Genomic DNA, 14,898 nt, shown 5'->3' on the forward strand with positions numbered 1-14,898 from the left:
CTGGCAGAGAATGTAATCAACAGACTAGGTAACCAGGTCATCTTAAACAGACAGTGGTGATAGTAAAGAATACATGCTTACTTAAATGTGCTGCTTACTTTTAACATGCAAACACCCTTTTGTTACAAACATTGTACATCAACTATTCTTGTTTAGCACTCCATATCCTGCAATATCAAGTACATATGCTCCACATTAGAATAAAAAATGAAGCCTAGACACTTAGTCAATTTTGGGGAGATGGCAAGACCAGACACATAATACATTAATACATATATCTTTGCACAGCCTTAAACACAGTCACCATCTTTACATTAACATATTCTTCCTCAGGCACATGATGTATGGACCTCCCCCAGTAAGGTATATACAGTGGACATGCCCTATAGCCAGCTATTTTTGCATAGAATTATATAAATGCATTATAATAAATGAATTTTCATAATTAATATAATAAAAAACTATTTATTTAGCTACTGATTCCAATCAGTAACTTTTGTTCACTATATGAAGCAGAGTCATCATCTGAATTGTCCAAGTTTACTAACTTATCATGTGCAGGACAACACCTCCACTCGCAGAATAGTGAGTGTCCATAGTTGTACCAGTAGCCAATACTGAACACTGACTGGTCTGTACCTCCTTCAGGTACTGATATAATATTGTATAGGATCAGTCCAAACATGATCACCACAAATCCTCCAATGTAGAATGATGAAAACTATTAGAGCATCAATTATAATTACGGCATAATTCTACTACACAGGGTGGTGTGTTGTGTGGCCAAAAAAGCTGACATGCCACACTGTAGGTGTATTATTACCAGGAAGAAAGAAAATGCGATTTTTCACACTACGTAGCTCTATGGTCCCTTATCCAAATTGCTATTATAGGCCGTACACTTAATATGACCAAAATCACTTCAAGAATTCCTGAGATATGGGCATTGATTTTTCCTGAGGATTTAAGGAAGCCTGAATTTCAACATATCTATGAACCACAAAACTCATTACTTGATTGCCCTGTAGGGTCATAATAAGACATGTAATGATATTCACTGAGACAGGTACCAAGTTTGATGCTAATCTAATCAATGTTCACAGGTTTACGGACAGCTATTCGTACAATGAAAAGCTAACTCTGCTACATGGTGTGTACATAAATTAACCACATTGTAATGTAAACCCATTGTAGAAGTCGGAACAACAGCTTCAGGATACAAGACTAACATCATTAATAAGCATGGAATTACAGGCCATGTAAGATAATCTAATAATTATAACAGTCACCACGGATAAAAGAGAATATCAATAAACTGTCCGGGATTTGAACTAGGGACCTCCAAATCTAATTCCCGAACAGGTAACTACTGAGATATTCCTGTAAGTTATTTACCTCTACTGTCAATTATGCAGCTCCAGTATGGATACCTCATATAAGCTCCCATATTGCCAAGCTGGAAGCATTCCAGAAACGTGCAGCACGTTTTTTTTTTCCAGACTATAAAACACTAGTAGTGTATCTAAAGTAATGTTGTGTGGTTTAAATGGGAATTCAGTGCAAATTCACCACATAAGCAGTTGCAATTGATTAGATTTTACAAATTTGTCGAATTCCTCTCACCTAATTACAGCCCCAAGAATTACTCAAGGAAATTCTGCAAACTCACCCAACCTGACATCCATACAAGTATAGTTTCTTCCCCAATGTGATTAAACTATGGAACACTCTACCCCCTAAATTCTAGTGTTTGAAATCTTCATTGGATTTGTATTTGTAATTGTTAGTTAAGTACTTAATGTTATAAATATTGCAATTATACAAATAAATGAAATTTATGTTTTAAAACTTTATACTTCATAGATATGTATGCTAGTGAGCCAAATGTGTTGCATTGGAAGTTATCAGAACTATTAAAGTGTTACAAGATTATTAATATTCATTGCACAATTTTGTGGTTATTATTTGATGAATATTTTGTAGGCCACACAGGTTACCATAGGTAATAAAAATTTGAGGAGGAAATATTTTACAGACAACCAACTACAAGCAACCATGAAAATCTCAAAATTTTGTATAATATGGATGTGGCTAGTGTACACCCAGCCCCCTTACACCGTTGTATTATATTAGCCTGTGTATGGTCAAACCATGCACTTCTGCATAATTATATATACGTATGTGTGGTCATACTGTAACTCACATGGATACTTCATCAGGCAGTGTTACATTCCTTGAACACCACTCACAGTACTTACATGTACATAGTTTTCATCATACTCATGTGCCTTGCACATACAGTATATACTATTACTACTTTTCAGTGACCATCACTGAAGGTCTGTCATATACTTGTGCTGCAACCTTATATAAGCAGCTGTGGACATCATAATATACTGAGGATCTGTGATGATACATAATTATGACCAGATCTGCAAAAAGGGGTCTTATAGCCTTTCCAAATTCCCAAGTTTGTCTAATCACAACTACTCATGTGTTCAACCTATCACCTTCAAATTGCACCAAATAATTATAATAGTGCTATCAAGAGTACATACTCTTGGTGCTATGCTAGGGCTATTATGCAAAGTTTACAAGAATTAACTATGCATGTGGCTTGCTGCTTCTAATACTAAGCTATTGACTTTCCACTAATACACATTAAGCATCAAAGAAATAATTTAAAAAAGAATATAATTGTATGGCTAAATTTATAGTTATCAGTGCTGCAAAAGATTGAGATACAGTACTTTATACATAGCAGTTAGGTAAAATTACTTGTGTAATTAAAATCAAGACACACGGTAGTGAAATCCATGCAAAACAGTCAGGCTGTATAAAAAGGGTGTGGCCTTCAAAAAGCCTGGATGAGAACAGTTGTGAAATTAAAGGTGGTGGCCATGAAATGGCTGCAATGATGTTGATGATAAATTAAATATATTTTAATAATGGCTGTGTGCATGCATTATTAAAATTTATTATCTTCAACATCATTGCAGCCATTTCATGACCGCCACCATTAATTTCACAATTTTTTTCATCCAGGCTTTTTGAAGGCCACATGCACCCTTTTTGCAGCTTGGCTGTTTTTGTGTGGATAAATCATACAAAATATCTTTACACAAAATTTTATATCATGACTAAAAAATTGTATGAAAATACAGTACCTGCATGCTACACTTGTTATATAAACTTAATTGATTGCATGCAATTAGTATACAATGGCAGCCCCAACTGTGGGAAATTGAGGCTAATGCCTCTCTCCATCCTTTCACACTACGGAATTTCATAAGCAATTTGGATACTCTAATAAGAGCAGTTAATAACACCAATAGGTGCAGGTTTTACAGCACAATAATTACAGAACCAGTTACTAATCAGCAAGATCAACATTTGCACTGATCTATTTAAACCATTCAGCGGTGTATATACAACTATAGCATGGAGTATATATATACTGTATCAATATACGAACATACCTTGTCACCAAACAAGAATATGGCAAACAAGAGACTGTACACATTCGCAGTGAGAGTTGAGAGATTGACAACCATTGATGACGAGAATATCAGAACAAATGGTTTCAAACAGTAGTAGCCAATATTACAGAGATTGTATCCCAGTAAGTTGAGAACTGTAGTACAGAGATGAAACAGTAATCGTGAGCATGACAGTGTTATACATATAAATGATATATACAATTTACATACCGACTGTAACATCCCATTTAATTTCAGTCAGAGCCTTTCGATCCAAAATACACCTGTAAACTCAAAATTATAAAAATGCTCAAAAGAAATAAACTTAGCTATGAAATGAGTTTGACAATATGAAGGGGTGCTCTTGTGCTTGTAAAAGTATGAATAACACACACACATTTGTGACCGGATTTGCAAAAAGGGGTCTTCCACACACAACCAAATTGCCAACTTTGACAATTCATAACTTCAGATTGGAAACAGCTATTGGTTTCAAATTTGTTCAGTAGTGAGGGACCAACATAGGTTAAGAAATGGAGAAAATTTCAGGCATATATGTTTCTTGAATGCAAAGTTATGGTCTTCCAAATGCATAGAATTGGATGTGTGGAAGACCCCTTTTCACAAATCCGGTCACATTTGATGAAAAGTTATTTATATGCAAATAAGCAAAAAGTTGTTTTTTTAGCTTCCTATAACTTTGCAATACAAGTTACAGAATGGACAGATATATTTATAGTAATAATTCGGTAATGAGATTGTTCATACATTTACAGTCACTTAAACACTTCAAATAGTTTTGTGGCATCCAAAATGCTCCTTTGAGTAAGCATTCCTGCATCTATTAGAGATTTTTTAACCATTACAGAACATATGATTAAATGTTAAATTGAAACAAGCTCAAAAATGTTACAGCTGAAATGACAATGATTCATGCAATAAAAAGTAAGGAAACAAGTTGAACAAGATTAGATGGCTACTTGCTAAAATGACACACATTTTTACCTAGTGGCAAATATCTTGCTATGTCAGAATAGCCAAAAGTAGGTATTAAAATTTAGCAAGTAACCATCTTATCTTGTTCGGCTTGTTTCCTTACTTTTTATTGCATGGATCATTCTCATTTCAGCTGTAACATTTTTGAGCTTGTTTCCTTACTTTTTCTTGTTTTCTTACTTGGTGTATGCCAATCTCTACTTCCTTTTACTTTTTAATAGCTAGTTTGTTTACTTTTTATCTAGTTAGCTATATTATACTCTTAGTTTTCCACATAATACAAATATCACGTGCACTTGAAGCTGCTATCCTTTACCATCGTACCCAATAAGTGCCTCTAAAAATAATTATTGTATTGTCTTTTCAAACTATTACAGCAACTGTTAAAGGCTTCAGTTACATTTTTGAAGGCCTAAATAGTAACGATTTAACAGTAAAGCATCGCTGGAAAGCATCGAACCCCTCTTTTACAATACTGGATTTGCCCCTCAAAGGCATACTAGCATGTCATTCTTAGTTATGGACATTTCTGGGATGCGGACAGTAGTATATACCAGATCACCTGGATAAGAGAGGTTCCACTGTAGAGGACTCCTTAGCTACTAGCACCCATCTTACGCACACGTATTCACACTTCGTTAAAATCACGTGTTTGGGCAGTGACGTGCACCACAAATATTAAGCGCTGGGTATAGTGCAGGCAGACGAAATTCAGGTGAATTCCAAAAATTTCAAAACTCACTGTACATCGAAACATTCGACTTTACGCTTCATTTAATCACAGTACAGCATCATTACAGCAGTACTAATGCATTCCAGGTGATTTTTTGTAGGTAAAACTTATTGCAAGGGTGCTTTTTTAAGTGCAAAAAGTCAAGCCATATGATTTCTTACCAATCCGTATTATGTACTGTATGATATAGAGCTGTTGCATTCTGTATAGGACAGTTTTTCTCCCACACAAGGTTCATTATATATATACTATCGACACCCTGATACACAACATTATGACGCCACTTGTGTTGCTAGCCTGTTAACCTCTAGATCTGGCATACTTAGAGATTTGTATGCCAATACAGTTTACCTCAGAGCAAGCTAGGATAAGTACAACCTTGTTATAGATTTATCAAAATCGACTGGCCCAAGATGTCTGTTATAAAGAAAGTCACATATAAAAAAACTCACAGTTGAATACTTGCAGCTAGTGTTCCACTAAATCCTAACAATGCCATGAAATCAATTACACTAATTTCTTCCTTGATTAGAAATTCTTGTCCAACAAGACTGAGACACTGTGCCAGTGCAGCAAGGATACACAGGGAGTCTCCTAATAACTGATGTCCTCCTATGTGTAAAAACTTGTTTACATGTATATACACAATCATAAAGCATCATAATGTGTGCATGTAATAAATGAATGCATAAAATAGATGGACAATACATGTAGATATCACTTAATAACTATGGCTTTCATAAACAATACTTTTTCTACAAGCATATATGGTCATTTCAAATAAGTAGCATCTGAAATAGTATTATATACGTTAAGGTCTAGTGGAGATGCTGACTTCATTGCATGATAGTTCATTACAAAGTGATACAAAATATACAAAGCATTCATAAGACTTTGATCTTGCTATCAATTTGATTAAAAACATATATACATGTTTCAGGTACTCAGAGTTTAAATATGTAATATGTATATAGCTACTATACCTAACCTGCCTGGTTACCTCCACTCTTTGCTGACTTAAAATCTTCAAAGATCAAAACTACCATACCAGCAGTGCAGATGATCATTGAAACATAATGAACAAGCTTGTATCTTGTTTTTATTAAGAAAAGTGAAAGGATGACAATCCAAACTATAGATGCACCATTATCAATAACCTATTGGGTATAGCTATGTAATGTAATACATATTGATGAGACATTTTCATGCAGCTATATTAGTTATATTGTGTATGTAGCATAATGTTTAAACTGCATGCCTTGATGTCTCAGTGTAAATTGCATGCACTCACAATGAGATGTGCAGTACAACTATATTGTTACAAAGCAAGGCAGTGAATATTCTCTTTGATATACTGTGTGATCATATTTGAACTTCCATGTACACAAAATCAAGTTCACATTTTTATCACAAGTGGATTGCTGGCCTAATAGACTACCATATCTTTTCTTCACAGCTGATGAGTCTGGGTTCTGCATTAGCTTTTCTCAGACCCTATAAAAGCCACAGAGTGGAGGTTTGGCACCATTCAATGGCCGTGGGTTTGTTGGAATGGCATTTAGTGAGTGGGGGAAACCATTGAGGGTTGTTAGAAAAACGGACGAAAACGTGGTGTGAAGTTTATTTACATACTATAGTACAACAATTACTTAAAATCACTATATCCACTAAGTCAAACGAAGCTTTCTGTGTTGAAGCTGTTTTTTTTTTTTGTTTGTTTTTTTCGCATATCGACATATGTACACAGTTTTATGTCTACAGAATTATAATCGATGTATGTACAATGTCATTCTAATACACTTATTTTGGTTACTAAGCCACTTGCTTTGTGTATGTAGGGCGTGCCAAATGTGTACACTGCATATATATAGCAACATATAATTATATTAATCATTACTATGTCACATGACAAAAGTAACAATCGCATTCATTACCATGCTACTTGTAACTGTAGTATCCTTCAGTGATAAATTCTGTAAATAAACTCCCTGTACATCGGCAATCCCTAGTATTAAGAATTTCCACCAGTTTGCCTTAACCTTTGCCACAAAGTTTCTCTGCAGAGCCATGTAGGGTCCACAGGTTACACTGAGTACAAAGTAAACACCAGCAGCCAATGTAGTAGATATGTCCCTCCCTGTGTGGTTGTCTAGTAGGATAACAAATACTCCTGTTCCTGTCCATAACAAGGACAGCATCTGACCAGTCACTAGGACATAAAAGAAGTATCTAGAAAATAAATCAGATTTTATAGATACACTGTAGCATGCAAGTATAATCTGATTATTAATGAATTAAATTTATGCATGTTCACTTATAATGTCTCCACTTTTTGGCTGCATAATGCAATGTCAAGCATCTTTCCTTGAGAGCTTAATACATACACAGAATTTCTGTGCATGTATTAAGCCGTGACAGAATGGCATTGCCAGCTATGGACTTTAATTCACTTTTTGAATGAATCACACAGAGAGCTAATACTCATTTCAAAAGCATGGTTCTTGGCAAACATACATATACTATATTTCTTATTCATTCCATGCACATTGCACTGTATTACTACGTAAGTATATAAAAGTGTGCTGTGTGTGCACTGTATTATATAAACACAGAGTTCTATGGAATAATGCCCTCAAGCTTGCTTAGTCATGCGCTACAACATAAAGCCGTTAAAGTCTAAGTAGCTAAAGTCTTTGAGCAGGCTGTAGGACCAGGTGTCCTACAGACCTTCCGCACTTGTGCTGTAAAGCATTAATAAAAAAAAAGCCTTCGGGTCTGTAAATTGTGCGTTTCAAAGTCTATGTAGCCTCCTTGCAGTTCCATAGTGGGATGGTAGTATATTATGTACATTTGTAGACATAAATGATGTTTAAATTTGAGAGGTTGCCAATGGATACACAAGGTTTTAAAATCTTAATTGCTATTTTGGTATTATTTTCAATATTTACATATGTTTAAAATCTGTCTTTATGGAATACAGAATGTTAACGATTTCAGGATTGTTAGCACCCACATTTATGCATAGTGGAGGTAGAAAGCTACTATCATGTACTGTGACCATATACAGGGGATTTTGAAAATGGACTTATTTTTTGTTGTTGCTTTTCTGCTTAGTGGACTATATGCGTGATGATGCACACAGATTAAGCAACCACTATCAACAATGTGTTTGATCATGTGACAAAACATTTACAACTTATATTATTATAATAGTCCTAAATGATAGTTCATACAAGTCGATTATTATCATAATATTTTCTTATAGTTATGTAGGCCTCAAGCTATATGGCCCAGAATATGCAACTGAGCCTGCGGAAACAGGGAATGTGGGCACAAATGACAGTATTATTAGCCTTGTCACACAACAGGTCATATCTTATATAGGACTAGAATAGAATATTTGTATACCATAACTTGCATCTTAACGCCAATTAAAATTTGTCTTAAGGCTGAAAATTTCATGACTATTATAGCATAACAACCTTAAAAGTTATGCGCTATCAAAGTATAAAAAGACAGGAAAATTTGCTCGAGCAAATTTTATATGCCCACATGCCCTGTTTTTGCAGGCCTGGTCACATTAATTGAAACTCCTAAATTTCACATTGTGCAATGGCATGCTCATAAGGGACCGTACGCAAGGAAATTTTGACGTCAAAAAACTTTGACGAATTCAGACTTCAGCAGATTTGACAAATAAAATGTTGACGAAAATCAAGAAATTGTAGGCAAAACCTGTACTTTTAAGGGCGCTTATAAACATTTGACGAATTTAAATTTGACGAATTAAATTGATTCGTCAAATTCGTCAAATTTTTTTGACATCAAAATTTCCTTGCGTACAGTCCCTGCTCATAATACTGTTTTGCATACTTGTTGCAAAATTGGTAATTATGTAGTGTAGACACTAGACAGAACCATTTTATCAAACAGATGTACAATTTTTTCCAGGGCATGCCCATGCAGGCCCTATATAGTATTGGCAGCAAATCCATGCTTGTTACTGTGCTCCATGCACGTGATGCGTATACACCCCGACTAGACATTGGGTGACCTGCAGTTCGAATCCTGGGGTTGGAGGGATTTTTTTCCTTACTTTGGCCCCTTTTCTGTTACACCTTTCCAGCTATAAGTCATTAAGTCTAAGTCCTTGAAATTAGGTTAGGTAATCCTAAGGCTGCAGCACATGTTGCTGTAGACCTTCAGTGCTGGTCACTGTAAAGTGTTAATAATAACACCCTGCCAGCAATAGGCACTGGCCTATTATGCTGGCATAATTTTGAGCATAATAGGTGCCTGAAAGCATCAAGCATAATGCTAGCATAATAGGCAGAATAGTTGTCACGCAGAAATACATGCCACAGAAAAAGGTTGACTTACACTAATAACACAGTTGATGCTACTGATATCATGACAGTGGAGTAGTTATTTGACATGACTGTTATTATAGTTTACAATTCAGCCAATTCTTAATGCACAACGAGCACTTTTTACATTAACTTTTAACCAGTTGTTCAAAAGCCAACATTTGGGAACTGTGGCAAAAAATTTGAGCACAATTATAAGCATAATTATAGGAAATAATTTGAGCATTGTAGCATAGCATAATAGGCAAAATTAAAAGCATAATTGGCTGGTGCCTAACCTAGTCAGCAAGACATTAAATTTGTGTAACACTACACATATACATTCCTTAATTGCACTGGTCAATTAATAATTATAGTTAAGGCCACTCCAAATAAATTCTCTGTTTCCCGTCCACCACCCGCATCTGGTTACTGTCAGCTCTAAACATTCCATTATTCAGTAGTATTCTTCTGGTTGTTCTTACATACTGTACTAATAGCCATCCTATAACAAGTGTCAGCAGTGCTATCAAGTCGGCACAAATTCATGCTTGTGTTATTTTTGCAACTTAAAAGGAAGGTACAAGTATTAAGCATGTTTTTATGCGCCCCGCTTTTTATGGCTGTGCCAGGCAAATAATGACTTGAAAGCTGCCAATTTTTTAATGGAATAATGGAAATGGACTGTCCACCCGCATGCAAATATGCCTTGAGTCCAGGACAGGAAACAAAGAATTTAATTGGAGTGGCCTAACAGAATAATATGCCGGCGATAGCTAATAGGATAAAATGGACACATAGATTTAAATGATTTTATACAACTTGTCCCCCAGACACCTGGGGAGCAAATTCCTACATAAATAATAATCAGATACCCCTGTCATGTTGCCGTACTCCGAGTGGACCATATACAGGTAGTTCTGTACATGCACAGTCCTGCACAGTCCTGCACAGCCAGCGCCGTAACAGGTAGCTATATCAACTAGCTATAGTTTATATATTTAATACCAGTATAATAGATCACATACGCAATTTGATTATTTATTTTCTTTGCTGGCCTTGTAGTCATAGTTGCCTTTATCACGCTATACTCCAGCTGTTCCTCAATTCTGTCAATCAAGAGGAGGCGAGAGGCGGTCCGGTTGCGGGAAAGGGTCAATATCGAGGTCAAATGATAAATAGACTCTATAAAGCAATAGACTCTATAAAACCTTCATTCGCCACTGGTAGCTATAGCTACGTAACTGAGTAGTAACCACTCAATCTTCTTATCACTTAATCACTAAGCAGTCTGGTCGAGACACTAATACTGATATATCACATGTGGCTTCATACGGCATTATTTGTAACCGGGGCGCGCGTTCCATTCGACGTACCCCATAATAATACAATTATTATACGCTGATTGAATTCCTTTGAACTGATGTGGTCACCAGACCTTTACTTTTTTGCGAAAAGTGGGCAGCACCAGACGAGCAATGGATAGATTGGAGATGATTGCTTCGGCTGAGGGGCACATTCCACCAGGAACAGTACACGCAGGAGTGAATGTGAAAGGTATGATCGCCGGCTGTCTGGCTTCGCGAGACTATTATAGAGTAGTGGTGTAGTTATGAGACACTCAACTTCTGGTTAGGTAATCAGCCAGTACAGAGGTAGTCTCGCCATAGATATTAGAGTACAGGGATTAGAAACTAGCGCGCGCCCTGAAACACTCCGCCGTTGGTGAATTCATGAGGCCAAAATGGTGTATTCTGCTCTGGACTACTTTCTACGGGCGTGGAGTATTTCATGACAATCGCTTTATGTTTTACAAGTACTAGGCAAACTCCTATTGTAAGTCTTGTTGTGAGTTTATGCCGCCATCAATCATTTTGAGTACCTCAATCTTGATAATTTATCAGTGTACGTATATGTGACCGAATTTTGGAAATCACCCTTATGGTCGTGCCTGCAAACAAGTAGAATTTAGCATGGTGCTGTTAATGGTAGAAGACACTTTTCAAGTATATCTAAAATTTTTCTTGTAATTCAAGGTATCTATGGTTTATTCTATACCCTGAAATGGGTAGGATTTATAATAACTTATGTATAACGCTGTGTTTCAGAACTAAATATTTAATATGTTGAATGCACCTATAAAGGTAAAATTCGGTCACATTATAGTATACAATTGTTGGACCACGGTTTCTGGCTACTGCCTTGCTGAACTATCTTATACAAGGACAGCTCCAGAAATTTTAGTGACAGGTTTCCAATTTTTCCATTGAATGCACAGTTAAACCTGGGAGTATGCACTCCCCCATTGAAAATTGTGTATTCTGAGATTGAATCTGATAACACATTTCACCAAAAAGTCTTTAAAAGCTGACATTTTAAAACATGTAGAGAACTGCAACAGGCTAAAGAGTTTAGAGGTGGTGTTACAGTATGTGAAGTTTGAAGCATACAGCAGACATGAATGCCATTCTGGGAAACTGGGGGTGTATCCCAAGAATAATTTCAGGACTTAACCACTCTGAAATATGATTTTAGACTAGTTTTTACAGGTTTTTGCAATTGAATTCGGCGACTTTGCAATTGAATTCGTCCTGTTTGCAATTGAGTTCGTCGCTGTTGCAATTGAATTCGTCCCGTTTGCAATTGAATTCGTCGGTTTGCAATTGAATTCGTCCCGTTTGCAATTGAATTCGTCGCTTTTGCAATTGAATTCGTCGCTTTTGCAGTTAAATTCGTCCGTAACAAGAATGGCAGCTGGAGCAAACACGAAAACATGATGTAGCAGCTGCTACAAGAACTTGTTCAAGTACAACGGTAGTAAACAACTCTTTATAAGGCAATAATTCTTCCTTTACAGCCTATCCAGCAACATTCCAAACTCTACTACGCCATTCGCTATGGGTGTGGTCACTCGCGAGCAAGTTAATTTGTCAGACAGCTATCAACTTCGCGTACTACCAGCTTCAATTACCTTCTAGTGTCTCAAGTGTAACTCTCCAAGGCATAAATAGTTCATCTCTTACAGGTTTTTGCAATTGAATTCGGCGACTTTGCAATTGAATTCGTCCCGTTTGCAATTGAGTTCGTCGGTTTTGCAATTGAATTCGTCCCGTTTGCAATTGAATTCGTCGGTTTTGCAATTGAATTCGTCCCGTTTGCAATTGAATTCGTCGCTTTTGCAATTGAATTCGTCGCTTTTGCAATTGAATTCGTCGCTTTTGCAGTTAAATTCGTCCATAACAAGAATGGCAGCTGGAACAAACATGAAAACATGATGTAGCAGCTGCTACAAGAACTTGTTCAAGTACAACAGTAGTAAACAACTCTTTATAAGGCAATAATTCTTCCTCTACAGCCTCTCCAACAACATACCAAACTCTACTACGCCATTCGCGATGGGTGTGGTCACTCGCGAGCAAGCTAATTAACTTGTCAGACAGCTATCAACTTCGCGTACTACCAGCTTCAATTACCTTCTAGTGTCTCAAGTGTAACTCTCCAAGGCATAAATAGTTCATCTCTTAATGAACGGGTTGGTTTCTTGGAGCAGTTTTGTTTATGACGAATTGTAATGCAAACGCGACGAATTCTATTGCAAAACCGACTAATTCAACTGCAAAAGCGACGAATTCAATTGCAAACGGGACGAATTCAATTGCAATACCGACGAATTCAATTGCAATACCGACGAATTCAATTGCAAACGGGACGAATTCAATTGCAAAGGCGACGAATTCAATTGCAAAAACCTGTAATGAACGGGTTGGTTTCTTGAAGCCGTTTTGTTTATGACGAATTGTAATGCAAACGCGACGAATTCTATTGCAAAACCGACTAATTCAACTGCAAAACCGACGAATTCAATTGCAAAACCGACGAATTCAATTGCAAACGGGACGAATTCAATTGCAATACCGACGAAGTCAATTGCAAACGGGACGAATTCAATCGCAAAGGCGACGAATTCAATTGCAAAAACCTGTACTATGTGGCAAACTACGTAACTATTAAAAATGTGTTGTTCTATTAGAGTAGTTGACTGCTCTATTAAAGCTTTGATACTTTCAGTTGCAAATCAATTTTAATTGGCTGAATATACTTGACCAGTTTCTGGAAACTTCAGAAACTAGATCTGCTCTGTTATAAAACTTGTACAATATATAGCTCTGCACAGAATACACCTATAACATGCAATGGTAGTAGCTAGACAGGATCTTAGAATGCAGCTCCCTTGAAATGCTGACAAACTCTGAATACTGAAAAGTTTAAGCATTTGTGTAGTTAAAAGTCACACTACACAAACAGAAAGATGAAACATCACTGGATGAGATTATACAGCACAAATGACATGCATATATACTAAAAATTTTGGGAGGAGGTAAAAAGCCCTGACCCCCTAAATCTGCTCCAGAGCTTATGCAGATTCCATTGTACACACTGGTGAATCTAGGATACCTTTTGAATATCCAATTTACTGGCATGCACTGGCCACACATAAGTCTTCCATTAGCAGTTCCTCCATAGTTTCACTCGCAACTACAAAAGCATTAAGCTGCTACCCCTTGTGCAAAAGCAGGATAATCTGTTATTTTGAAGGATATGTAATGGTATAAATGGCATTATATGTGTACATCTATACACAACAATTCATGATATTATGTTGAAAGTGCTTTACAATGACTTGTCTGTATAGCAATGATAAGCAGCTATTGTTATATTAGATGCATGTTTCGGTTTTCATTTCATTATTAATTTTTTTTGCATATAAAAGTAATTACTAAATGTATGGTAAACAGTGAGGTAGCTATAATCCAGCATTGTTCATACATGCATGTAATACTGTATACTACAGTGAGATCATTTTAGTGTGTTTACTTAGTCAATGACACCAGCTGCAGGTATGTACACGTTATCATGGTATCTGTATGTTGTATTTACAAATAATATTTATAAAGAGATCAGTAAAAGGACCATATACAGTTAAGTGTATTGATTATAAAGTGCACGCACAGTGTTATGTATAGTGTACTAAATTTGATTGGTTTGTTGCTAGCTTCATTATTTCTTTGCAATATTCTCTTAGTGATCATCATATTTTATATTTCACTTACTGGACTACTAGCCATCATACTTGCTGCTCATAATCAACATCATGTTCATCCTGATGATACCCCATGTCTACAACCACCTTGTCATACACTAGAATACTTCACTAACAACTCTGATGTGTACTTTGTGTCTAATACAACGTTGCTGTTTGGTCAAGGAGAGTATTATCACATAAAAAGCAACATTATAATTCAGAATGTCACAAACTTTTCACTATTAGGTATCAGTAACCATA

At 36.2% G+C, this 14,898-nt stretch overlaps 1 protein-coding gene across 1 annotated transcript; it reads right to left on the reverse strand.

Annotated features, from left to right (window-relative positions):
- Positions 1–469: 469 nt before the first annotated feature.
- Positions 470–10,630, reverse strand: LOC136259344 (solute carrier family 35 member F2-like). The gene is made up of 7 exons (XM_066052839.1): positions 10,583–10,630; positions 7,143–7,437; positions 6,197–6,365; positions 5,661–5,820; positions 3,711–3,763; positions 3,480–3,634; positions 470–721 (listed from the first exon to the last, which is right to left on the reverse strand). The coding sequence occupies exons 1-7, from the start codon at positions 10,621–10,623 to the stop codon at positions 470–472; spliced, it is 1,125 nt and encodes a 374-aa protein (XP_065908911.1). The 5' UTR covers positions 10,624–10,630.
- Between the last annotated feature and the right edge of the window lie 4,268 nt (positions 10,631–14,898).

Source organism: Dysidea avara, chromosome 6, assembly GCF_963678975.1.
Source record: "Dysidea avara chromosome 6, odDysAvar1.4, whole genome shotgun sequence".
Classification (NCBI taxonomy): domain Eukaryota; kingdom Metazoa; phylum Porifera; class Demospongiae; order Dictyoceratida; family Dysideidae; genus Dysidea; species Dysidea avara.

Coding starts and splice junctions, on each gene's coding strand:
- LOC136259344 (XM_066052839.1), bottom strand. CDS start 10,623: ATGACTACAAGGCCAGCAAAGAAAATAAATAATCAAATTGC. Junction 7,438..10,582: donor AAAATAAATAATCAAATTGC/GTATGTGATCTA, acceptor TTTATTTTCTAG/ATACTTCTTTTATGTCCTAG. Junction 5,821..6,196: donor GAGTGGAGGTAACCAGGCAG/GTTAGGTATAGT, acceptor TTTTACACATAG/GAGGACATCAGTTATTAGGA.